The 25,447-nt window shown below is 44.3% G+C and overlaps 1 protein-coding gene across 5 annotated transcripts in view; it reads right to left on the reverse strand.

The window, feature by feature from the left end:
- Nucleotides 1-7,425: 7,425 nt before the first annotated feature.
- The window catches only part of Larp4b (La ribonucleoprotein 4B), an 85,191-nt gene continuing 67,169 nt past the window's right edge, over nucleotides 7,426-25,447 (reverse strand). For 3 of the 5 annotated variants that reach the window (XM_028859442.2, XM_028859435.2, XM_028859427.2), the window contains 7 exons: nucleotides 24,275-24,381; nucleotides 23,708-23,959; nucleotides 17,797-17,842; nucleotides 15,811-15,975; nucleotides 13,385-13,509; nucleotides 13,182-13,290; nucleotides 7,426-11,243 (listed from right to left, as the gene is read on the reverse strand). In XM_028859442.2, coding sequence (XP_028715275.1) covers nucleotides 10,956-11,243; nucleotides 13,182-13,290; nucleotides 13,385-13,509; nucleotides 15,811-15,975; nucleotides 17,797-17,842; nucleotides 23,708-23,959; nucleotides 24,275-24,381 — 1,092 coding nt within the window. In that variant the 3' untranslated portion in view covers nucleotides 7,426-10,955. The remainder of the gene's footprint in view (nucleotides 11,244-13,181; nucleotides 13,291-13,384; nucleotides 13,510-15,810; nucleotides 15,976-17,796; nucleotides 17,843-23,707; nucleotides 23,960-24,274; nucleotides 24,382-25,447) is intronic. The other 2 variants (XM_028859449.2, XM_028859429.2) reach the window with 1 other exon arrangement.

The raw sequence follows: 25,447 nt of genomic DNA on the forward strand, positions 1-25,447 counted from the left end.
CGGAGTTGAGTACTAACTGTTCAAAATGTGGGCAGTACCATTCCTTGAGCTGGGATCCCACGCTGCCTGAGATTGAGAGCACACGCTGAGCAACCGGGGGAGGGTTTCTTTCCACTCACCGGTCAAGGGGGATACAGTCCACGATGTGGGGGGAGTCAGGCAGCAGGAGGCAGCTGCTCACACTGCACCCACAGCCAGGAAACCTGGTGAACAAAATTGAGGCTTAAACTTCGAGGCCTATCTCCCCAGTAACTTACTTCCTCCAGTGAGGTTCCGCCTCCTAAAGGTTCCCAAACCACCACTGGCTGGAACCAAGTGTTCAACAAGACGTCTAGGGGAGAATTTCATATTCAAACCACAACACCACGGATGCCTCACATGCTAGGAGATGGTAAGTGGCTGATAACTTTGGGCTTTCTGGTCAAAAGCAAATAAACAACAAGATAAGTTAAAGTTATGATAAGTAACTTAGAGTAAACAAAGTAACAAATACAGAGAACAGTGTGGCTGGCGGCCAGCCTCTGTGAAGGGCCACCACCACGCAGAGTAGGAGTATTTGAGTAAAGGAGCCAGCAGCTCAGCTCTGCTCTGGAGTAATTTGGTGTTTGAGGAAGAGGAAGCGGCCGTGTGGATGGAGAAGGGCTGAGCGGCGGGAGGTGAAGTCAGACGTGAGTGGGTGATAACTCCCATCTGTCTATGCTAGTCAGTCACTCTGCCGCTGCAAGTGCCCGCTGGGGAGCTGAGGCAAGCAGATGACGCAGCAGAACTCAGACAGCAAGAGGGATCCCTGGGCTGCTGGGAGGAGCAGGGACCTGGAGACATTTAAGGGCACCTGTGAGAGACAGTGCTGAACGTGGGGGAAGGGAAACATCTGAGTGGTTTCTGGAGGTCTGGTGACTAGAGCTTGCGCAAGGCAGAAAAGAAACAGCTCAGGATGCCTCAGGTTTCTGAGTGCGTGGTTAAGGACACCAGTGGAAATACTGCTCTGGGGGCAGAAGGAATGGAGGGAGGGCCCTACTTTGGGCGTATGATGAACCAAGTGTATGACTAATCCAAATAGGCATGCCAAGTAAGAAGCTCAACACCAGTCGGGCAGCTGGAGGGCCAGTGAGATGGGGACGCTGTAGTACTTCGATTTGGGTTTCTATTGCTGCAACAAAACACCATGACTAAAAAGCAAGTTGGGGAGGAAAGGGTTTATTTGGCTTATACTTCAGCATTGCTGTTCATCACTGAAGGAAGTCAGGACAGGAACTCAAACAGGGCAGGATTCCAGAGGCAGGAGCTGATGCAGGGGCCAGCGAGGGGAGCTGCTGACTGGCTTGCTTCCCCTGGCTTGCTCAGTCTGCTTTCGTAGAGAACCTAGGACCAGCAGCCCAGGGATGGCACCACCCATAATTAATCACTAATTAGGAAAATGCCTCACAGGTGGATCTTATGGAGGCATTGTCTCAATTGAGTTTGCCTCCTTTCAGATAATTCTAGTTTGTGTGTCAAGTTGACTTAAGACCAGCTATGGTATTGTGTTCCTCAAAATATTATGCATGCTAATAAACTTATCTGGGGTCAGAGACAGAACAGCCACAATATTAAACATAAAGGATAGGCAGTGGTAGCACACACCTTTAATCATAGCATTCCAGAGGCAGAAATCCATGTGTTCAAGGATACAGCCAGGCATGGTGACTAACGCCTTTAATCCCAGGGAGTGATGGTAGAAAGCAGAAAAGTATATAAGGTGTGAGGACCAGGAACTAGAAGCATTTGGCTGGTTAAGCTTTTAGCTGGTTAAGCTTCAGGCTTTCGAGCAGCAGTTCAGCTGAGAGCAATTGGGATGAGGACACAGAAGCTTCCAGTCTGAGGAAACAACATCAGCTGAGAAGTTAGCCAGGTGAGGTTAGCTGTGGCTTGTTCTGTCTCTCTGACCGTCCAGCGATGACCCCAATAACTGGCCCCGGGTTTGTCTTATTAATAAGACCTTTTTAAGATTCATGCTACAACCAGCCAGCACAGTTGCCCTTCTTTCTTAACAGTCCCAATGGTGCTCAAAGCCCCTACTGGTCCCTAAGTGGTTCAAAAGTCCATTTTCCTTTACAGCAGGGCTCAGTCCCGACTCTGACCAATGAACAAAATGTGCAGTTTGCTGGCAACTCTTCCTTAGTTCAAAACAACAACATGTAAAGAGCTGTTCTCCCTCAGAGGCTGGAAGGTGTGCCCACCATACCTCCAGCTGCTGCAGCATCCTTGCTGCCTGTAGAAGAAGCTGAGCTGATGGTGGCAGGGCCATGGAGAGAGCTTGGGTCCTTGAGGACATCACTGGCCTCTGCCTCCTTCTGCAGGCAGAACAAGGAATTGCTGCCCACACAGGTGCAGGCTGAGATTTTTCAGGTTGGGGCATTCATGATCATGGAATTATAAGGCCTGTGATTAAGTATAATCACAGGTACGAGCCCGGGAAGATTACCCAGTAAGACAGGGCAGACACAGACGCTTCTGTAGGGATTAGACCTGGGGCATGGGGAGAGCCCAGCAGTGGGTCCTGGAGGATGCTGAGAAAGTCTGAGGACTCAGGGCACCAAGATGTTTCCATCCTTGGTCCTTGAGTGTGCTCCTCAATCCTTATCATGTTTACCTGCTCTATGGGAAAACTTGGAAGAGGAAGGACTCACCCACTCATCTCTTCTGGGAAGCCTATTTACAGATTGTTTGGCCTGGGTAAGATGTCTACACCTGCCAGTGGATCACAAGCTAGTCTTTGTCAAACAGGTGCTGGGTGAGAAGAGTTCCATTAAGAAAAGGCCTTGGGAGTGCCATACCCTGAGACAGACAAGTCAAATGCTCTCAGCCTTTTGCTGCAGATGGTTTCAGGGGGCCTGTTGACATGGATACATGAAGACACTAAAGGCAGCTATGTTTTCAGCACTAGCTCGGCTCAGGGTTTTGTGATGTCCCAGTCCTCTTCTGGGGTTCTTCAAGTTCTGTTAAATATTTTGCCCTCTCTTCAAGCTGGCTGTTTGTAGTCCCTGTCATTCTTATCGTAAACCTATGACAGTGGACAGATCCTTCCACAGCTCCTGGGCTTCTCGTTACCTCACCGCCCCATGGTTACAGGCTCACCTAAAGCAGCCGGAGCAGTGTGCAGCTTGTGATCAAACACTGAAGCCGGTGAACGGAAAACTCGAAGAACTTGAGCACTGATGGCTGGGGTGTGAGTTAAGGAACTGGTGGCAGGGTGTGGGGGTGTGGGGTGAGGGGTTCCAAATGCTTACCATGAATTCTGAACAGCCCCAGGAAGTAGGCAGTTAAAATCTTATTTAACAAACAAAACAAAAAACAAAAACTGTAGCAGGTCACTCATGAATCAGTGACTATCCAGGACAGCCTACCCTGGCAAAGGTAATTGGATGAGTACAGAGCATTGCTGCATTCCTTTCTCATGATGATTCCTAGTGATGGATTTAGAATCAGGAAATTATGACATCCAGGAATGCAAGAGAAAGAGACAGACCATGGCCTAGTGAGATGGCTTAGCAGGAAGGGGAATTTGCTACCATGCCTGGCCGCCAAGTTCAATCTGTGGAACTCAACTGGTGGAAAGAGAATTGACTCCTGAAGGTTGTCCTCTACCTTCTGCACCCACTTCCCAATTAAATAAATATATAATAATAATAATAAATGAAAAAAAAACAATAGAAAGCAAATGGAAGACAAAAAATGGCAATCACTGTAGTTATAAAAGTGCTAAGTACAGCAGGTAGAAGGCAGAAAATGGTAGAATGGAATCAGCACAATCCAGTATATCCTGTCTACAAGCAACTCACTTCAAATATGATGATACAGGTGGGTTGAAAATAAAAAAGGAAACAGTGTCCTACACAAACTGATAAAAAACAAAACAAAACAAAAACCAGAAATTGGTGTATTAGCCTCAAATAAAGCAAGGTCAGAGCAAAGGAAATTAATAGGGTCCAAGAGGGAGATTCTTTAACAACAGAGGGGTAGATCCAGCAAACCTAAACATGTATACATCAAACACCAGAGCTTCAAAAGTATGTAAGCAAAAACCTAACTATGCTGGAAAGAGCAAACAGCGAACGACAGGAACAGGCATATCTGTTACTAAAGCTGTTACTCCACCGACAGCAAGAAACAGAACTAGATACAGTCAGCAAGACAAAGAACCACCAACCAACCCCCTTACTCTGGAGGATACAACTTTCACCAAGGTAAGCACACGTAGTTCTAACAGTCCTCACACACTTTTTTCTTTTTCCCTTTTTTTTGGTTGTTTGAGACAGGGTTTCTCTGTGTGTCCCTGGCTGTCCTAGAACTCACTGAGATCCACCTGTCTCTGCCTCCTGAGTGCTGGGATTAAAGGTGCACCATTTCCGGCTCTGTCACACACTTTCAAGAAGAATGACATCATAGTGTCCTCTGGCCACAATGGAATCATTTTAACAATCGGAAACAGGAAGACAACAGGACAATCCCCAGCTAGTTGGCAGCTGAACGACACACTTCTCCACAACCCACAGTACAAAGAGGATACTGAAGGAAACCAAACACATTCAGAACTAGGCTAACAAGTGGGAGGAAGTTACAGCTTATACTAGAAAACAAGTTCTTGAGCTAATAACCCAAAATCTTAGCTAGGGAAAGGAGCAAGATGAACCCAAAGCAATCAGAAGAGGAAATGAACTAGACTCCCCACGCTGATTTCCATGGGGCTGCTTGATTCTTTTTAGACTCTGGCCAAAGCCACATTTTGCTGACACTTAACAGCTGCCTGTGTGCTGGGTGAGCATGCCAACAGTACCTCATGTTCATGGCAGACCAGCAGAAGGCTATGTCCTTTAACTTGGCAAATTCGACTCTGGTATTTTTCTTGATGTGGATGCCAGTGGTCCTGGGAACACTGGCCACAGAGCAGGCTTTGTACAGGAGGGTACTGGGTTCTGCACTGTTTTCAAATTCTACCCCCAGGAAAAAGACTGCCCAATCAATTACTGAAGACACAGCTTCCGTCCCATAGTCATTCCTAGGTTAGGTGGGCCCAGAGACACAGCTGACAACTAAATAGGAGTTCTCCCTGCACACCCTGAGGTGGCGACATCTAGGGAACTGGGTCTTCCCACCAGTGTAGGCCTCAATAGACCATCCCTAGCAGCCCAAACTCTGTTTGGAAGGAACAAGTGTGGGGTGAGTTGGAGATTATGTGTAGAATGAAGGACAAGCTGAGCTGGCTTTCCCCACCCTCTGCTTCTGTCATGTTCCCTCTGCTCTCTGCTGGTTTTCTCAAGACCTCACAACTCAATCCTTAGAATAAGATGTGGTAAAGCCAATGCTTCTGTGTCAGGGCACATCGCAGGTCTGAAGAATTACAAAAGGACCGATACCAAATACCAAATCACAATGTAAGACACCCAGTGCTCCAGAACACAGGAATCTACTGTAGTCCTTCATCCCCCCAGATCATTCAAACTGGTCCAACCACAGCAGGTCACAAGATTTCTAGGCCTCTTCAGTGAGCCTGGGATGGAGCCAGAAAACAGATTTTAGTAAGCGTTCTTCCCACGGCCATGCTAAGGACACACTTAAGAAGTACTGCCAAGCTGGCAGTGGTGCAAACCTTTAATCCCAGCACGTGGGAGGCAGGTGGAACTCTATGAGTTCAAGGCCAACCTGGTCTACAGAGCAAGTTCCAGGGCAGCCAGGGATACAGAGAGAAACCCTGTCTTGAAAAACTTAAAAAGTCCTACTGTGGCCTGAGGACAAGAACCACCATAGTCCATGTTTTATTTGTAGAAGCTCCCACTAGTTTTTTGCTCAGGGACATTTGATAGAACTTCCTAGACTGAACACAGAATACTGTATTTACACAGCACACCCAAGACTCCACCTACAGTTTGTTACTCTGGAGAACCTGGGGGGTCCTTGTTGGGCCTCTCCACCCCAAACATACAAAGGGGACAGACACTTCCTCGGGAGGCTGCAGCTCCCCCTAGAGGCTATGCTTCCCCCACCACAGGCAGCCCTCCTTAGTTCAGCCATCTTGACCCTGTGGTCAAGCTGTCCATTTTGGGCATTCATCATTGTTCAACTCCAACAATAGCACTACCCTCCAGGACCCCACTTAGAACAGCCCCCTACCACCTGTGGCCTGGCCACCCTCCCAGCTCCGTGAGGGCAGGGCTCAGCTCATTTGGCCAAGAGACCTAGGCATGTACTTAGTCATTCCTGAGAGCAAAGAATCTTTAAGCACTGGGAAACCTCTAATCAGTGGGAACCTGGTAGGGGCTTTTCTTCTCTGAGTTTCCTTCCTACAGCCCCCGGTGTCTCAGGAAAAGCCCACAGCCTTTAATCTAAGTAAGCTCGTTGCTTACCTGGCTCAGGAACTGCTTGGACCAAGTCAGCGGTCTACAGTGCTACTCTATCGCTGTTTTCTCCAGTGACTTGGGAAAGGATCTTAAAGTTAAGATATGGAGAAAGCAAGGAAGGAGGAGCCAGTTAATTTCAAACTTCTCTGCGTATGTATGTTAAACAAGGTTTGGCCCTTGCATATCTCCTTGAGCCATGAAGAGAGCATCCTGGTTTTCTGGTTGGTCTAACCAGCTGATCAACAGAACCACTAGCCAAGCCTAGCAGGCAATCCACAGTGCTGTGATTATCACTGCAAATCACTGAGCTTCGTCACAAGGCACAGCAAACCAAGTCACATACCATCTCCTCTTAATTTTCTGTGGCCAGTGCTGTGCATGGAGACCATGTAACCAGCAAATACAGGAAGTAGAACAGAGATTCTCAGGGATGGAAAACTCGCCTTCAGGGACACATCTACCTGAACCTGGGATGAGTTGCACAAGAGAAATTCTTGGGAATAATGGAAGACAGGTCAATTACAGGAAATAGTGTCACAGAAATAGAAACAGAGAGCCTAGATGGACCCAGGTATATGTAGGTGGTTAGTGGGAGGTAACAAAGGCATCACAAATCTGGGGGAAATAACTCACTACTGAGAAACACTGGGAGCTGTGTGGTGGTGCATGCTGAATCCCAGAACTCTGAAGGAAGAGTGGAGTTCCAACCAACCTGGTCCACACAACTAGTTTCAGGTCAACACAAAACAAAAAAGATATACTGGAGGGGGCTAGAGAGATGGCTCAGTGGTTACAAGCACTTGTTACTCTTTCAGAAAGAGGACCTGGGTTCTGTTCTTCATACAACAGGCTGTATGTTTCAATCTTACAGTGTGGGTGACCAACTTACATGAGGGGGCTGGAAGACTTCAAAACCTGAACTATATTTGGGCCCCTGTTTATCATCCTCATGCAGAGTGATGGGAATAGAGTGAAACAAAATCTTAAAAAGAAAAAAAAAAGATGTATTCTTGAGAAAAATTTTAATTTGAAAGAATCAAAAGAAAAATTGAACAGTGCCTAAATCTTTTATTTTTCATAACCTACATTTTTTTTTCAAATTAGACAGTTTTACACTGAATGACAAAAGGAAACTTAAATTACCGATAGTTTACATGTAAGCTTGATTCCAGTCTTAATGAAAAGTAGAACAGAAACAGAAACCCTCAGGCAAGCTTCCACGTTACACTCCCGTTCTGTGACTCGCAGCTGTTAGCACTCCTGGAATCTTCGATTGTCTGCTGCTTTCCGTATAACAGGCTACAAAGCACACAAACCCACAACTACAGCTCACTGAAGGGGACACAAAGACAGGTATGCACCATCAGTCGCCTGCTGTGACAAACTGGACCAGTTTTTCAATATCAACTGCAGAAACCCTAATACAGCAATGTAAGACTTTTTTTCCTCTTTTTTTTCCTTTTTTTCTTTTTTTTTTCTTTTTTCTTTGCCACCCACCAGTGGCAACCAGTGATGCAATGACAGGAAGGATTCACAGAGACATCAGGACACTGACTACTGAGAGCGGAATCACTTGAAATTCATGTCTGGTGAAATGGGGCCAGATTCCTATTCCATATTTCCATATGATAATTAAGTATCATCACACAATTTTACAAGTTAAAAATGTCATTTGTGACTGTGGTATCTCTGATTCTATACTTTGAGATACTGAAAGGAATGAGTAAACTTAAAAAATAGATTATGAAAACCACATATCACGCTTGCTGTATGTGACATAGCAAGAGTCTGCATGCGCCCTCCACAGCTTCCTACTGTGATAACTCCATTGTTTTCTGAGTGGAAAAACCTCAGGGATCAGGAAGTCTCTGTTTTGACATCACACAGCTATTTGGCATATCACCTTTGCTTCCTGAAAAAGAGTGCTATTAAAAAAAATCACATGTGAGCAAGGCTTTAGATCCTGGTGCCAGGCTGTCACTGGCTAAGCAGTGATTACAGTGTCCCGACCTTGTGCACATGCCCAGCTGGCTCTGCATACGGCCAGTGAGCCTACTCCAGCCAGCAGCCAGCACGCATCTACAGCTGGCTCTGCCACACACGCTTCGTGCTGCAATGCTCAGCCTTGGGGAAAGGACTTCCCATTAAAACCCAAGGATCCTCTGTGAGAGCACCCTTGGGGATAAGGGATGCTGATCATAATCTGGCCCCTCTTCCAGGAAAGATGTGATGGGAAGGACCTGAGGCCTCAGGCTCGCCTTTCCAGATAGACGGTATCTGCTAGTGTGGGTTCAAGAGGCTGGTTGTTTCTTCTTCTTCTTCTTTTTTTTTTTTGTCAGTGATGTGACATCTACAAGGAAATTCATCCTATGTTCCTTTCACAGGCATTTGAAACAGCACTGCGTATATTCCTATGTAACTGAATGACAGCTGCTCTGAAGGAAATGGTCACATGCATCAGGCATCTTTGCCTCTGGCAGGATAAATCACTTAGCAAAGTATGATTTTAATTAGTACATTTCTGTTTTTTACTCTCCTTGGAAGATCCTGCCAGTCTCTGCTCTCTATACTCTCCTTCAAAACTCTTAAACATCAGATATGATTAGTATGTACTTACATACTTTTTAAGAGTATGAAAACATCCAAAGGCTTTTAATAAGACTTCCCATTTCCCTTTTGCAGCAAAGAGGCAAAATCAGTTCAACACACCAGTATAAGGGGAAAAGAAAAACCTTAACACATTAAAATAATACTCAAACCACAACATTTAGTTTATCTACATCCAGCTCAACAGTAACATTTATAATATATCAATAATTTTTTATCAGATTCTTCTCTGTAGGGTACCTTTCTCATATGTTCTGATTATTTACACTGTACAGGCAGAGTACACTCCCAAGTGCACAGATTTAACACAGTAGCGACTATTTGCATTTACAGGATTTTTCAACAATTTGAAAAAAGATCAATTGTTGAAGATCTGTAAGGTATGTTACAAAAACCACTGGAGTTCTTGTACAACAGTATGTGTACTCAGCAAAACCACCACCAGGAGATCCGCACGGTGACTGAGTAACCAATCCACTCCCACCAACCCAGGGGCCGGTCTCCGTGAGCTCTAAGCTGTCTTATACAAAAGTTAAGGCAAAGTCATTTTCAAGTTTAAATAAAATTCAAGTCTTTAAATATTGGATGGAAATCATTTTTTCTTAAAAAAACAAAACAAAAAGAACCCCAAAACGGGGGGGAAAAAAAAAAAACCAAACCAAACCAAAAACAAAACAAAACAAAAAAAAAAAAAAACAAAACAAAACAAACTTCAGTCTTATTAAATAGCATTTTGTGGAATAAGCTGTATGGTTACACTTAGCAGGAACTATTTTAATGTCTGGTGCTTAGAATACTTAAAGAAAAATTTTAGGCATTTTAAAACAAAATAATTTATCTGTAACTTTATTATAAACTTGCTAACTTTACTGCACCCTTGTTCTTCACAAGTGCAGCAGCGCTTCTTAGAAAGAATCAGTGAGACCCTCGTCTTGGAGGTAAAAAGAGCAAGGATTCTGTCCTCCACCAGCCAGAGGGGGGACCACAAACACCACTCTCTCACGGCTAGGTACTTCTAAATCCACGTGCCGAAGCAGAGGTACAGGAAGACATCCATACAGAGCTGGTTAAGACACGACTCTCCAGCAAGAATGCGTGGGGGGACACGGACAGAGCAAGCACTGGAGGCTGGGAGCCAGGTAGCCTGCTCACAGGGACCAAAACATCATGGTGTAACTTCATGGTATGATGTCAGTGGGCAACAGAGTTTCTATTTCCATCTAGGTTCTATTCACAATGTGCTTTGAATTTATTTTACATAATAGCCACTTGGAACTGGAGTGAGAAGCTGGTTACTTGCTCGCAGGACATCCAAACTCAAAGGTTTCAGGTCTTTCTAGGGTGTTCTTTGCAGGTCCTTCTGCCCACGAGGTCAAAAAGAACTGTATATACATAGGTATCTTTTTTAAAGCTAGATTTCCTGTCAACTAACGGTTTAGATGAAAACACAGCTCCTGTGCCAGTATGCCAGTGCCCTGACATTGCCAGTCCCTTGCTCTGTGAGGCCAAGGCTGCCCCTGCTTGCGCCATCAGCCCTCATCCATCTGTTGGGGACACCCTACCCATATGCACTTGCAGACCAGTTGTTTAAAAAAAAAAATGAAGTAGCATAGTTCCCTTAATTTAGAAAAACTCATATATAGCTTGCATTCAGAGCCACGTGGAGGCTTAATAAAAAATATCCATTTGTTAGGATAAATACATTTTCTATCCTGAAAAACAGACTTCTGCGTCACCTCCAGTTAAGCACCAACCTAAAATAAGGTTTATATTATATAATTAAATCCTGAAAAATAGATTTTTTTTTCAAGAGGGGGAAAATCCGACTCACAGAAGGAAAATAACTTGCAGGCATCCCATGGGCCTCACAGACACTGCAAGCTCCTAACCAGCGGCTCATTCCGAACTGAGTGGGAGAGCTTCGTTTGTGGTGAATACAGCTCTTCCAGACCCCTCCCAGGCATCCGGCTTTCACTGAGGAGACTTGGGGGGAGTGTTCTGTTCCCTGTTTAGACGCTTCCCAGCAGCTGGAGGCGAGGGTCGGCGCCCAGGCTGTCTCCTCTGATCTTTGGGGACCCCAGGAGTGGACTTGAGGGCAGTGGGCTCTCTGTATCTCTCCACAGGTTCAGTGAGCTTCTTCTCCTCCTTCCCACAGGTGACAGTGTTTGGCTTTTGTTCTTTTGGGGGTTGCAATGGGGAGGATGGAGGCTCTTTACTCGTTCTCTGACAAATCTCTGCATAACTGGGCTTTCGCAATTCCTGGAAACACAAAATGTGGGATTATGGGTACAGAGTGACAGGAATGAAGTTACATAAAATAAAGCTTTAATTTTAAGTAAAATTCCATCTTCATGGGTATTTTTACTTTTAAAACATTCACAAAATCCAGCAGCAACTTCTGGCATGTTCCTGGCAGCTAAAATGACTATCATCAAAGCTCCTGTCACTAGCGCTGTGGACAAGCATATAGAATCAAGAATTCTCACTGTGATGGAGCAACTAGTGATAGTTTGAATGTAATTGGCCCCCATATGCTCACAGGGAGTGGCACTATTAGGAGGTGTGGCCTTGTTGGAGAAAGTGTGCCACTGTAAGGGTGGGCTCTGAGGTCTCCTATGCTCAAGCTTCACCTAGATCAGTTCACTTCCTGTTACCTGAAGATCAAGTTGTAGGACTCTCAGCTCCTTCTCCAGCACCATGTCTGTATGCACGCTGCCATGTCCTGCCATGATAATAATGGACTGAACCTCTCAATTGTAAGCCACCCAATTACATGTTTTCCTTCGTAAGAGTTGCCATGTTCATGGTGTTTCTTCACAGCAATAAAAACCCTAATTCAGACACAACTGTTGGTATATTTCTAGGATTTGATGACTTTGTCAGTTGGTGCTAGAATAAGTCACAGAGTTTGAAATTACTCAACAAGGACAAAGGATTACTAAAGAGGAATAATATAACCATGCTGCTTCCTCGAGAAGAGGAGCCTGAAGCATGAATGGATTTCCTTGACTTATGTTAGATTCTGGCTTTTTATTTGTTTGTCTAGACTCTATAAAGCTAAGTTTCTGTGAAAAGAAAATACATTCATTTTTCTAATCATGGTTGTTTTTTTTTAAGCTTAAAAAACACAGATGTTTTGGTTAAAACAAAACAAAACATAACAAAAAAACCACTCCCTTCCCTTGCAGTACACTTTTCCTCCCAAGATACTATAGAGCTAACCCCTCTAACACGACTAACAACATGAAATGGTAACCAAACTCTGCCCAGCATGAAGCCTTTAAGCGCTCTTGAGAAATATGGGAGCTTAAGAGGCTCAAGGGGGGAAAAAAAGGTACAAACCCTGCTTCCCTTGACCAAGACAGGACACCTGCAAATGCTCTGCTTACAGAGGGAATAAACTGCGATGGTGTGGCACAGTGGTCCTGTGAGTCTTATTCATTTATTTGTTTATTGAGATAGTATCTTATATAGTGCAGGCCTCAGTGTGTGAGTTACGCTTCAACTCCTGATCCTCCTGCTTCCACTTCCTAAGTCTAAGATGGAGTCTTACTGTGTCTGGCACTTAGACAGAGCTTGTAGAAATTTGATCTTCCTGCTTCTGCCTCCTAAGTCTTGGGATTACAGGTGCGTGCCACCATACCTAATGCAATTTTAACTTAAAGACTTACCTCAACACCAAGCTGAGGAAGATGCAAATCCGGATAAGAGATGCTAGATCATCAAGGACAGACACAAACTACCAGACCTGAGGATTCACTGCATCACTGTGGATCCCTGGCTGGCTGCAACCTGCTATGTAAACCAGGGGCCTCAAACCTGCAGCCATTGTCCTGCTCTGTCCCCCAAGCACTGGGACTAAAGGCCTGAGCCACCATACCTAGCAGAAACACTGGGATTTAAACAAGGCAAAAAGGACACCATGTTGTTCTTTTTAGTCATTCTGCTTAATTCTTTTTCATATATACAATACACACAGTAAATGCAGAAATGATCAACCTCCATACAGGACAGAGTTGGGACCTTGTTACTATCTGAGAGACAGTAACTGAAATAGAGAGGAGGCTCAGCAATGTGGTACAGAGAAATGAAGGCACACACAAATAAAAACCAATCAAATTAGAATGACTAAACACAGGCTGAGGCAGGACCTATATAGGACACCTGAGTGCTGTGGAAGGCAGGCAAAGCACTTACTGTTGCTGCTCCATTCACCTGCACTGATTTACATGCAGTTGTAGTAGGGGTAGAAGGGAGTCTGTCCACACTGTGGGTTTCCCTCTGCTTTTCTGCCACCTTGGGATCCCTGTGAAAATGCCATCTGGTTTAAGAATCATGTATAACATTACAGTCATTCCCACTTGTACACGGCAGAGGGCTGGTAGAACACTGATACTTACTCGGGTAAATGGGCTGGGGAAGGGGACCGTTCAAATGCTGTTGACACAGCACAGGGTGCTGCCACGGAAGGCTCTCTGGGGACCACTACAGGAACGGTGTTTGTGCTTGCATCTGCACTGAGGTTCTGAAATCATTAAAGTAGCAATTTACGAGCTGTTAGATCTTTGCCCAAGAAGTTAAGGGCCTAACCATTAAAACCATGGCAATCTCTAACCCACCTGGAGAGCCTGCTTCCCAGCCCCCTGACTGACTGATGCCGAATGGTGTATCCACCCTCCAAACCAACAGAACCAGTGGTCCTACCAACAAACTGCCAAGTCCCAGCACAAAGCCATAGGAGAAGAAGCCTCCAGCAAACACAACATTTTGAGTTGTTAACTGTTGCCCAGCACTCAGCCCTCTTGCTCTCAGCAAATGCACTGTAATTATCTGTAAGCTTGTCTTAAGTGAACAGCTTCCAAACACACCTTACTCATCTGACACGTCAGGGCTCCCCAGGCAGGGACGGAATTACCAAGACAGTACACTATGGTTCACTGGTGTCACTAATCCAAAACAAAGACTGATGAATCCACACCCACATAAAATAAGCGCTTGGTGGTAGGTGGAAGACACCCACAGGAGCTCTCACCTGAATCCACAAACCACCCCTGAAGCAGGCCTACAAACCTGCTTTACCCAATTTAACAGGCAAGGTCACTAAGCTAAGACCTGAGTGAATGAGAAATTGCTCCATCAATGACCTGCTCAGTGCAGCTGTAATTCATACAAGTTTACTCATATGTCATTAACCCAGGATGTGATTTTAAAGCAAGTAAACAATTGGTTATAAGTTTAAATATAAAAAGACACTTTCTTTTCAAAGCAGGTAAAAGTTCAAAGGTAACAAAGTAGCTGGAAGTGCAGCTTTGGGAGAATGGCACAATTTACCCTCTTATGTGGGGCTAGGGTGAGGTTCTGCTGGCTTGAGAACCAGAGGGACTTAGGATTGCTCACATGAAAGGGACCTAGCTTGCTAAAACACAGGGCAGCCAACGACTTCTTATTTGTAAAAGCATGCTCACATTCAACATATGTTCAACTCTGCCTCTATTTAAACCGACACATATGACACTTTACAAACAGTCACAAACTCTATGTCAAGCAAGGAGGGGTTCTATGGCCTAATGTCTCAAGTTTTCTGTAGCTCTTGCAGATGCATCAATGCTGGCAGCAGCAGAGACTGTGTAATTTGGCCACAGAGCCAGGCCCTGCCTTTCAGAAAGCAGTAATTCATTCTTCAAGAAGGGCTTTGCACAGAAACTCAAGTACATTCAAAGCAGCAACTGTCTGTGAAACTGAGGAGGGCTGCTAGTGTTATTTACCTATCACTTAAGGGAGACCATAACTTGAAAACAAGACTTCATAACTGTTGAAATGCATAATTCTCTACTGTTTTATAAGGCAATTGGAAATTATTCATATGGACATTGAGACTTGTAAGTTCTAAGACATCCTAATTCTAACATCCCTTACTAGATAATATGGACTCTTGGAAAGCATAGTTTCCATGGCTAAAAACAGCAGCAATTACCACTTCTCAACATGAAAAGAACTCAACTTTTTACCTGACCTTAGTCTCAAGATACTGTAGTAGCAAAGTCACCTGCCTTAACTACTGCAGCCACTACTGTGGCTCTACACTTGGCTGTGGAGTGGTGCCCCCCGACCCCCCGCCTAAGACAGATGTACCATCTGATGTACGGCCACAGTTGATAACTGCACCATAAGGAATGCCTAGAGCCAGGACTACTCTACAAGCCCACCCCACCCGCACCAGGCTGGCACTCAGCCATACTTTAGTAACTGGGCACAAATTCCTTTTTCTGCATGTCCCAGAGCCTTGAACACTGCTACTGGCAGGGGGCAAATCCCACTGCCAAGCTGTTAGCTAACTGTATTGCAGGAGCTCTGGGAAGGAATCTCTTCAGACTTGAGTAGCTCAGCTGAGACTAGCAGTGGTGACGTTCACTGAGACTGCAGTGAACGACCTTGGGGCAGCCTAGAGTTTGCCTGAAATCACCAGACGACAACAAAGTGACTCTAAGCTTCTGGCTGCTAACACTATGTAGATTATGTCTGGTGTAATGCAGACTCTTGTATCTTATTCTGTTTCGTGAAACAAAAGGGTTTTAAACGTCAACAGCAACAATTCATCTATGCATGTGTACAGCATAGGTGCCACAGCAACCTTAGCAGACGGCAAGAGAAGGGCGGCTTGACCTGGCTCCAACACCAAGTGAGCAACACAAATTCACCCAAAACCTTAAACCTCTTTCAATTCCTTTCTCCTTTTAATGTGTGTAAAGAACTCGGGCCAGGTCGCTGCACAACATCAGTGCTTAGAAAACATCAGCAAACTTTACAGCTGTAACACATAGCTTACTCTTTCTTTTGAAGATCCTATGATCAAGCTGGAAAGCCTGTTTTCAAACAAGTCCTCTGTCTTCAAATTGCCTGCAGCTCCAGGTAATGGGGGGAAGTTGGACAGCCCCAGTTCAAAACTTGGTGATGGAGGCTTTGGTGGTGTTGGAGACTGAGTCTGACTGCTCTGCAACACAATGACACCCCAGAAGGTCACACAAGTGTGGAGAGACAAGGGTAGCACAAAAAGCAAGGCAAAGAATCTTCCAGCTGTCACATCTGTCTGGAAAGTCTATAAATGTTGCATGCAGTTCAAATGCAAGCAGTGGGCCAGCAAGAGGATTCAAAGATGCCTCCTGCTAAGTTTACTCCCCAGGGACCCACATGGTAGAAAGAAAAAAACACACTCCCATAAGTTGTCCTTTGACCCTCATATATATGCACCAAGTATGTCCACATGCACACACACACACACATACACACAAATGTAATATTAAAAAAATTCAAATGTAAGCAAGTTAAAGGATGAAATGTATCTAAGGTGACAAATTCAGGCTGTAATGGAAATTTTTTAGCTGAAGTTTACCTGGTTATGTGCCCTCACAACTGCTCTCTTAGTAGCCTTCTTGGTAATCAGATCAAATGTGATCTTACAGAGCTTGTTCAAAGCAACCCTTACTTCATTTAATAATGGTGGCCAAATACAAAAGTGTAGTGGGTAGCCATTCCAGCTTGGATCTGGAAGTTCCAACCCCCATTGAGACTTTGGCAACTGTCACGCCTACAAGGCGGGGCCAAGGGAGGCGTCTGGAGACCCGAGACCTGGATGGGCGAGTGCTCTCTCAGTTCCTGGACCCTAGACGGTGGAGGTTGACTAAGCAGAGCTCCAGAGAACACCGCTGGACTGCGATACACCTTCCCCAGACCCTGTGACCTACCTATCCCTTCATTTGTAAGTCACCCACTAAATAAATCTTCCTTTTAACTATGTGGAGTGGCCTTAATAATTTCACCAATACAAAAGTAGTTGGTGTCCAAATGCAAAAGCAGTAACTAGAAAGTCAGATAAGCCAGAGAGAAGCCAAAGAGTGCTTCCTGTTGAGAAAAAGGTGATTATTCTCAACTGTCCCGAGGTACAAACTAACCCTTTGCTCACGGGGCCACAAAGGGAGACAAATTCGTCTGGCTGTTGCACCTTGCACTTCTGAAGCTACAAACTCCCTATGGCAAGATGCCTTCTATTAGCTAAGGTTTTAGCATCCACTCTGAGTCTTAGATGTTTCCCAGTGGATGGGAGAAGTCCTGCTTATAATCCCAATATAGTTCTCCACGCTGCAGCCACATGTAGACTGTACTAAGTATAAAAGTGAATCCTACCTGTAACTGTTCACAGCACCATAAACCAGCTGGTCATCAGTATTTTTAAAAACTACACAATCCTTTCTTCTTTAGGCCAAAAATATCAGTTATTACCTTAAGGATATCACATTAAAGTTTTTTTGCAATGTTCCTCCTCAGATCTTATCCTTAATCCATTTAGTTAACACTGATGTTTGCTTACTATTAGATTTAAATGTCTTGTAAAAATAAGCATTTGGGGCTAGAGAGATGGTTTGGTGAACAGAGTTGCTTGCTCTGCAAACATAAGGACTAGAATTCATATCCCTAGCACTCAGGCAAAAAGATAAACTCAGCAATGTGTCTGGAACTGCAGCACTGATGGGTGGAGACAGAATGATCTAGGGAGCTCACTGGCAGCCAGCCTACCTCAAGCAGTGGGCTTCCAGTGCAGTAAGAGACTATCTCAAGACAATAAGGTAGACACTGATGAGATGCCTGAAGTCTCTTTCTGGCTTTTACGTATCCAAGTGTACGAGTTCATGTGAGTGCACACAGGCAGGAGTGTGAATGCACGAGTGTGAACGCACGCGCGCGCGCACACAGACACAGACGCACACAGACACACACACACACACACACAGACACACACACCACTTTATGTACTCACTGTAAACTTCTCTTCTCTTTTCTTCCGATAGCCAAAGGAATTTTTCCTAGGAATAGAAAGCAAAAAGACCATTATTTTTTTCCTTACTTGGAAAATTTGCCAAGCTTATGTTTTCTCATATATTCAAAGCAGTATGCATCAATTCAGTCAGTCGTTAATATTTTTAATCTTTCATGAAGAAACTGATTCCAAAAGTCAACTTTAAAAAGACAATCAAAACCCAGGCATCATAGCACATGCCTGCAGTTCTAATATTGGGGTTACTGAGGCAGGAAGATGACAAGCTTAAGATCAGCCTGCATAAAATTATATAACAAGATGGTCTTACTGTATTAAACAAAAGTATAAAACAACAAAATCCAAATGTGGACAGTAAATCATCAAGTTAGATATCCAGACAGATAATAGAAAAATCATTATTGTAACAACTTATCTACTGGCTACTTAGAATTTTTAAGATTTGAATGTTTAACTGTCCCTTCAGCCGGAATGATAAGATATATATACAAAATATGACATCAAACTCTATAGGTGAATGATTTAAAACATTAGTAAAAAACCACGATTATCCCTTACTGCAAAAGCCACATAAGAACCTCTAAATCCTGAAAGTGCCCTAAAACCCAGGCTTGCCTTCCTTATCATCAGCAAGCAGCCAGACACTGGGCAGCAAGGCTGGAAGTCTGTACCCTGCAGCAGTACAGTGAGCCACAGAATCCGTATTTACAGTTTCCTGGATGGGTTTATGTGGTTTAACAAGCTACACATGAATCTCAAATGGCACCTTCATTTTTATTTGTTTATCCCTTCTATCATTTTAACTGCACAGACTCCCCAAAGGCTATGCATTATCTACTTAAAAGGAATTTAGATATTATTAATTTCTTTATTTATAGAAAATAAAAACATGCTTTTGTCTGAAGTGTTCCTATTAGAATAAGAGGTCTGAGGGAGGCTCTAAAGACCCTCTGGCTTGCCTCTAGGATACAAACCTTTTTGGTTCTGGAGTGGATCCAGACTGTCTCGAGCAGAAAACTGACTCTCCTGAAGGAAACGGAGTCTGGTTTTCTGCTGAGCTAGCTTAGTAGGGGCTAAATCCCTGAGCACAGATGAGGTATTATGCCATAAAGGTGGGCATGAACAGTCACCTGTTGGAACAGGGCCCTGAGTACCATCATGGCCAGGCCTCTGGGCACTCGGATGAGAGGTGACAAGTTCTGGTATGGCATGGGCACTGTGAACATCTGTGCTACAGTTGCTGCCTTAGGACCACAGGCAGGCTCCACAGTGGGCTAGCTTCACTGTAGGTGTCTGTGCACCAACACCATCTAACAACAGTGGCTCCCTGTCAGCAGAGCCTACAAAATGCATAGCTGCTGTTAGAGCACATCAATAGACCACTTGGAGCTCCAAGTGCAGTAACCCCATGGAATGACAGGACGTCCTGGAACATGCTCTCAGTGTCCATCCCTTGAAAGTGACTGCAGACAGAAGACACAGCCAAAGGACTGCTGCTCACAGTGTGTGGTTTGTTGTAGCAGAGACACAGGCAGAGGCACGGTCCCAGCACCATGCAGTTTTGCACTTGGGATACTGGGAGCTCGCAGGTTTTAGATCCCACATGGGCATGCTTCTGCTCTGTATCTAAGACAGATCCCCAGCTGGCATTTGGAGTTTTTTACTATACTGACCTTGGCACGCACAAGGGTAGCAGATACATGACTGAAGCCTTGAGGGCTCTATAGCAACTTCTTAGTGCTTCAGACCAATAGAAAAAGTTGATGAGTAACACACTCTTAAGGAAAAACAATAGAAGAGGAAATGCAAACTCTGTGGAAGATCAGGTCCTTCAGGAAGGAGGAACTAGATCACCCCTCCTGCTTCTGCATAGGCTCTCTGGACACAGGGCATATGATGGAGAGAGAAGGAAACTACTCACTAATCCTGCTTTCATCAGTCCATAGTTCAGAAACAAGGACTGAAAGCTATACTCATTCATAAGTGAGGTGTGCAAATCCTTACTTAGGTCACAGATTAAGTGGAAACCGGATCCCTTTGTAGAGAAGAGAGTGAGATTCTCTCATTAGTACAAGGCCTGGTCTCTTTGGTAAGAACATAACCCTTTTCCAGTGGCTACCTGGAAGCACAAATATTGTTGGGAGACTGACAGTGACTGTCACCAAAGAGGCAGAACATATTGGTTAGCAAGATACTATCTAGTCTCAGCCCTACCTTTTTATTTCATTTTTTTTTTTTTAGGTGGCTAGGATTCTGCAAACACTGCTTTTCCTCTGACAGGAAGCTTTGTTAAGCTTTTATTAACAAGGGCTGGAAGGACACAGGAATTTACTCTTTAGTTTACACTCTCTTTACACTGTACCTGTTGAACACAAGAGATCTGTGGTCCAGGCTCCCTTCTCTCAAGATTTTAGCCTTAGAACCCCAAACATGACCATTGGGTTTGTGGCTGCCACCTGATGTCACTAGCTCTGTGTTATTCAATGCTCCCTCTGAGTTCTCAGTCTTCATTAACCGATTTGGTATAAAAATGGTTGGAGTAGCTTTTGTCCTTGATGGGTCCCAGGCCAGTGTTAGCTCTACCAAGCCATGGTGCCTGTGGCCTGTCTCACAACCTACCACAGCTCCACAGATGTTGGCGCCATCGCTGGAAACAGAATTTTTTTCAAATTCTTCAAATTAAACTCTCCAGCTGCACTAAAAGCAAAGAGACTCTCCCTCCTCTTCCACTGTTGTCTTCATGGCTATTAACTTTCACAAGTGGCAGCCCCAGCCAAACAAACATTTCCACAATACTGAAATGAATTATCCAGTGGCTTACACATGTTTAAGTGAAAAGAAGAGTCACAGGTTTTTCTCTTTAAAATCTAGAAATGATTAAGCTGAGTGAGAAGACATGTCAGAGGCAGAGAGCTGAACACCTATCACACTATCAGCCAGTGAATACGTAGATGACAAGAGAGCCAGGTGACCTTCCTGTTCGTAGAGAGGATGTTCCAGGAACCCACACAGAAGACCAAACCAGCCACAGTATTCTTGGAGACCAAGTCCAATGGCTAGCAGGTTCCCTCTTTTTAACCCTGTGAGGGTTAAGAGAGACAAGGAAGTTGTAGATGCTGACAGCGGTTGGCACATGACATTCAGGAAAGAAGTACTTTTGTTACACCAAAGCACAAGTGAAGTAGCGGGCACTGCGGCAGAGGCTGCAGTGAGCTACCCAGAAGACCCAGCGATTTCCCCAAGTCAAATAGTTTCCCACTTAAAGAAGACACGATCTAGGACTTAACAATGACTAGCTTTAATAGATTGGCTGACTCTCTACCAGGACTACTGTAGCTGGTGACTATTATGACATGGTTACTGAATGTTTTAAGAGTGTACTGAAAATGTGTTACTCAAGGGAAAGATTCTTTCAGATTATTATCTCCCCCCCACCCCCCCCCCCCCTGGAGCTGAGGACCAGATTATTATTTGATGCCAATGCATCTGGCCATTCAAGAGCTCTGATGGAAATACATAACAAGATTAATAGCATGTTGACAAAAACTAACACAATATGCATTCTGCAGTCATGGGTCAAAAGCTAATTTCAACTTTTAGGTCCTACTATTTAAGAAACATACTTCATAGGGGCTGGAGAGATAGTCATAAAATGCCTGCTGCTCAAGCATGAAAACTGAGTTAGAGCCTGGGAACTCACCTAGGCACTGGGACTGAGATGCTTAGTTTGTAAATTGCCTGTCATGCGAGCATGAGGACCTGAGCTTGGATCCCTAGGGCACATAAAAGCCAGGTGCCATGGCTGCATCTATAACCACAGTATGCACAGGGAACAACAGAAATAGATCCCTGGAGCTCAGTGGCCAGCAAAATCTGCCTAGTTGTCAACTCCAGGTTCAGTGAGAGACCCCGTTTCAAAAAACAAGGTGGAAAGTAATAGAAGAAGATGGCTGGCAGTGTTTCTGGTCTCGACACGTGCATCATTCAAACACGTATGTCTGTACACACATAAGAACTTTAGAGAAACATCATAGACTCTCAAAAATAAAACTGCCAAGTGGGCATGCTTACAATCCCAGTGTTGGGGTATTCAGGAAAGGGAACCCTGGAGTCAACCAGCCTAACTGGTGAGCTCCAGTTCCATAAGAGACACTGTCCTCAAAATGAAGGTGCATGGGACTTGAGAAGCAAGACCCAAAGTTGATAAATAACATGATGCATGTAGCCTATTTACCCCGCACACAAATAAGAAACTACATTTCATGGACAACAGTGATCCTTCTGAAAGACAAAGTCAACTGACTGCCTTCTGGAAAGGACCCACACTTCAGGTGCTGCTAAAACGCCTGTGATCAATGGGAAGAGGTCAAGACAGCAACAGTTACAAGAGTTTGGGCTTCAGTGAGCCTCAAGAGCTTTCTGACTGTGACCTCATTCCCCTTCAAAGGCTGAGAAGCTGTCTCATACAGATCAGAGAAAAGATGGTTTCTTGAGATAGATCTCCTGCTGACCCAGGTCTTACCAATGGTGTGGATGGACAACAAGAGGTTGAAACTTGAACTGGTGATTAGACAGCAGCAGGGGAGGAGAGCTCTGACTCCTAATGTAAAAATTCTGTGAGTAAATAAACAGCAGCACATGCTTTGTAAAACAAAGAAAAAAGACACTAGTGTCTTATTCTTGGGCACTGCACACCCATCCCAACCTTTAGCACCCCAAGTCACTCACTTTGCTGTGATACCTGCTTTATTGGGGTGGTCTAGACCCACACCTGCCATATCTTGGGGGTGTGCCTTTGTTCTGTACCCAGAAAGAGAAATCAACATTTTGAGTTTCAATAATCTCAATGATTCAACTAATCATGCTGTATATTTATGTATGGAAAACTGAGGACTTCCCCCTGCCCCCACTTAAAATTTTCAAGGTAGGTTAAAGGAAAAAAACCTGGATAGGCTGAGGTTCTTGCTCAGCGTTTGTCCGAGGAAGATCCTGACAGGCTTCATCCCATTAGCAAGTGGCCCTCAACACTGGGTAGGGTGCAAACGCTGAGACCCACCTATGTCTTCTAATGTCATCTCTGTAGAGGAGGTATAAACGGCCGAAGACAAGACAGTGATCAAGAAAGAAGAAACTGCACTAGAGGTCACAGGGAGAAGAAATGGAAGTACAGTAGTTTACATTCACAGTGTATGGGAAGGACCCCAGGGAATGACAAGAAACACCAAGACTCTAAGAACTACCTGCCTGAGGATGGAAATACTGTGCCCAAAGGCACTGGCTCACAACAGCAGCTTTGGTTTATAAGTAAGTTTAGCAGAAATGGAATTTCAATGCTGGTTTGTCAGGCTACCAAACTCTTGTATCTGCCAACTATAGCCTGCTGCCAGTGCAATCCCACTTCATTTGATTTTTGTGGAGCACTAGGCTTTGATCCAGGACTTTGTATACTAGGCATGCACTCTATAGCTGACCTACATGCTCAGCCCTCCTTACTACCAGCTGTAAAGAAGCAAGAACAGGAACCTGGGGGAACACACCTTGGAGGCCACCTCTACCAAGACCAGCGACCTAGAGGGCCAGGGCTAACTCCAAGGTGAGACTGTAGTCAGGATGAGCAGAGGTTAGACACTGGACAGCTCTTACATGCCAGCTGTAGTGTTATGAAAGAAAATGTCAAGTTTTTAAGAAAACAAAAAACAAAAACAAAAAACACATTTAAGTCTCTGCTCTAAAACCAACAACATTCCTGAGGAATTAAGGGAAACCTTTGATGTTTACTTGATTTTTCTGAAATGAATTAGGATATTAGAAAACATCTAAATTAAAATGCAAAGTATTAGTAGTTCATGATAGGTACATAATATCTGCTTGACAAAATATGCATGTGACTTACCTTCCTCTCCCTAAACCAGGAGAGGATTCAAGACTACTTGGCTCCACACGCCCAGTTCCAATCTCTCTCTTGGCATAAGCTGAAGGGTTCTGTATTCGTGTTCTAGTTTGCCCTGCTTGCCTCGTCTGTGGGCTCCGGACGCCATTAATTAATCGATCTGCAGTGAAGTTAAATATTGAAGGACTTTCTAGCAGCCCGGGCCCTCTCTCTGTACTAGGAATCGCATGGCGCAGATGAGACTTACTAGGATTCCTGCAAATGAGATGTTTGTATACGCTGAGTTATAACACGATCAAGGAGTATAGAATGAGCATGCTAATGTGAAATGTGTCAAGATCTGCTCCTACTTAATGAACACATTGCAAAAGTTGCCCCCAAAGGCTTCTCTGAAGAGAATCTCTTCCTTACTCCTGGCAGCCAGCTTTGGGGTGTAGTCTTTATATAGATTACAGTTTTAAGTTTCATCTCTGATGAGCATTCTTAGTGGATACACAGATCTCTCAGTACAGATAACCTGGGACAGTGAAAATGAAGCTCGTGAGCATCGGAAACACCATTGGAACTTGCCTGCTTCTAGGAGGATACTGTCTGAGTGATGTCAGAGGAGACGCTGCAGGTTTGAAGGTCGGAGATGTAAACCCATTTATAAATCCAGTACTTGGAAATGGAGTTACCTGGATTCATTAACAGAAAACAAGTATGTAAAACATGAGACATGAGACAATTCAACTGGATTTACAATTGTATCTTGGGTAAACCAGATAATGTCTTCCTCTTGCCAGAGGTGTGAACTCCATGTTATACTTAAAAATAACTGCAGGGTAAGGAAAAGCTTACAAGATTATTACTAAAGGTAATGTCTACTGAGCATTCAAACCATGGCTAGTGCTAAGAACTTTCTCCCTATCATCTTAGCTAATCCTCGAGAACACCAAGAGGACAGAACCTGGCCCCAGATGGCATGGGAATCCTGAATATAGGCATTGCCTGATGACGCTTAAAGTTAAGTTACTACTACTAGTATAACTACCTTCAGTCTGGCAAGAAGTGGGTGATCCTTTATTCTGAATAACCTTAACTAATTTCAAAGTGCCCAATTTTAGGAATTCTCATACACTTATTGCTCTTAACCATGCCTATGTCACCCTCACAGCCTTTGGCAGAGATTTCTCTCTCTCTCTCTCCTCTCTCGTTTACTTTCATACAAGACTCGCTGTAAACAGCATCCTATTTTTTAGACTACAAAAATTTTTCCAAGTACTTTAAAGTGGTACAGAACATTCAAAATATAAAGTTTAGAAGAAAATTAGAACAGCCCATAATGACCTTAAAATATGAGCTAAATGTACTTTTAAAAAAGTTTAGCCGGGCAGTGGTGGCGCACGCCTTTAATCCCAGCACTCGGGAGGCAGAGGCAGGCGGATCTCTGTGAGTTCAAGGCCAGCCTGGGCTACAGAGTGAGATCCAGGAAAGGCACAAAGCTACACAGAGAAACCCTGTCTCAAAAAAAAGTTTAAAAGCTTAAGTAGGATTTTAATTACCACTCAATGGTTTTTAAAATCTTGGTACAACTCAGTGAGGAGGGCTCCGTGGCCCCAGTGCATAGATCTCACCACTGGAGTTTAACACTTGGATGCCAGAAGAATCCTCCTGAGAGCTGTCCTCTGTTCTCTGACCTATGCACACCTCTGACCTGTCCTGGCATGTGTGCAGCTTGCACATGTGGTACATACACACACT

This window comes from Peromyscus leucopus, chromosome 5, assembly GCF_004664715.2.
Source record: "Peromyscus leucopus breed LL Stock chromosome 5, UCI_PerLeu_2.1, whole genome shotgun sequence".
Lineage (NCBI taxonomy): Eukaryota > Metazoa > Chordata > Mammalia > Rodentia > Cricetidae > Peromyscus > Peromyscus leucopus.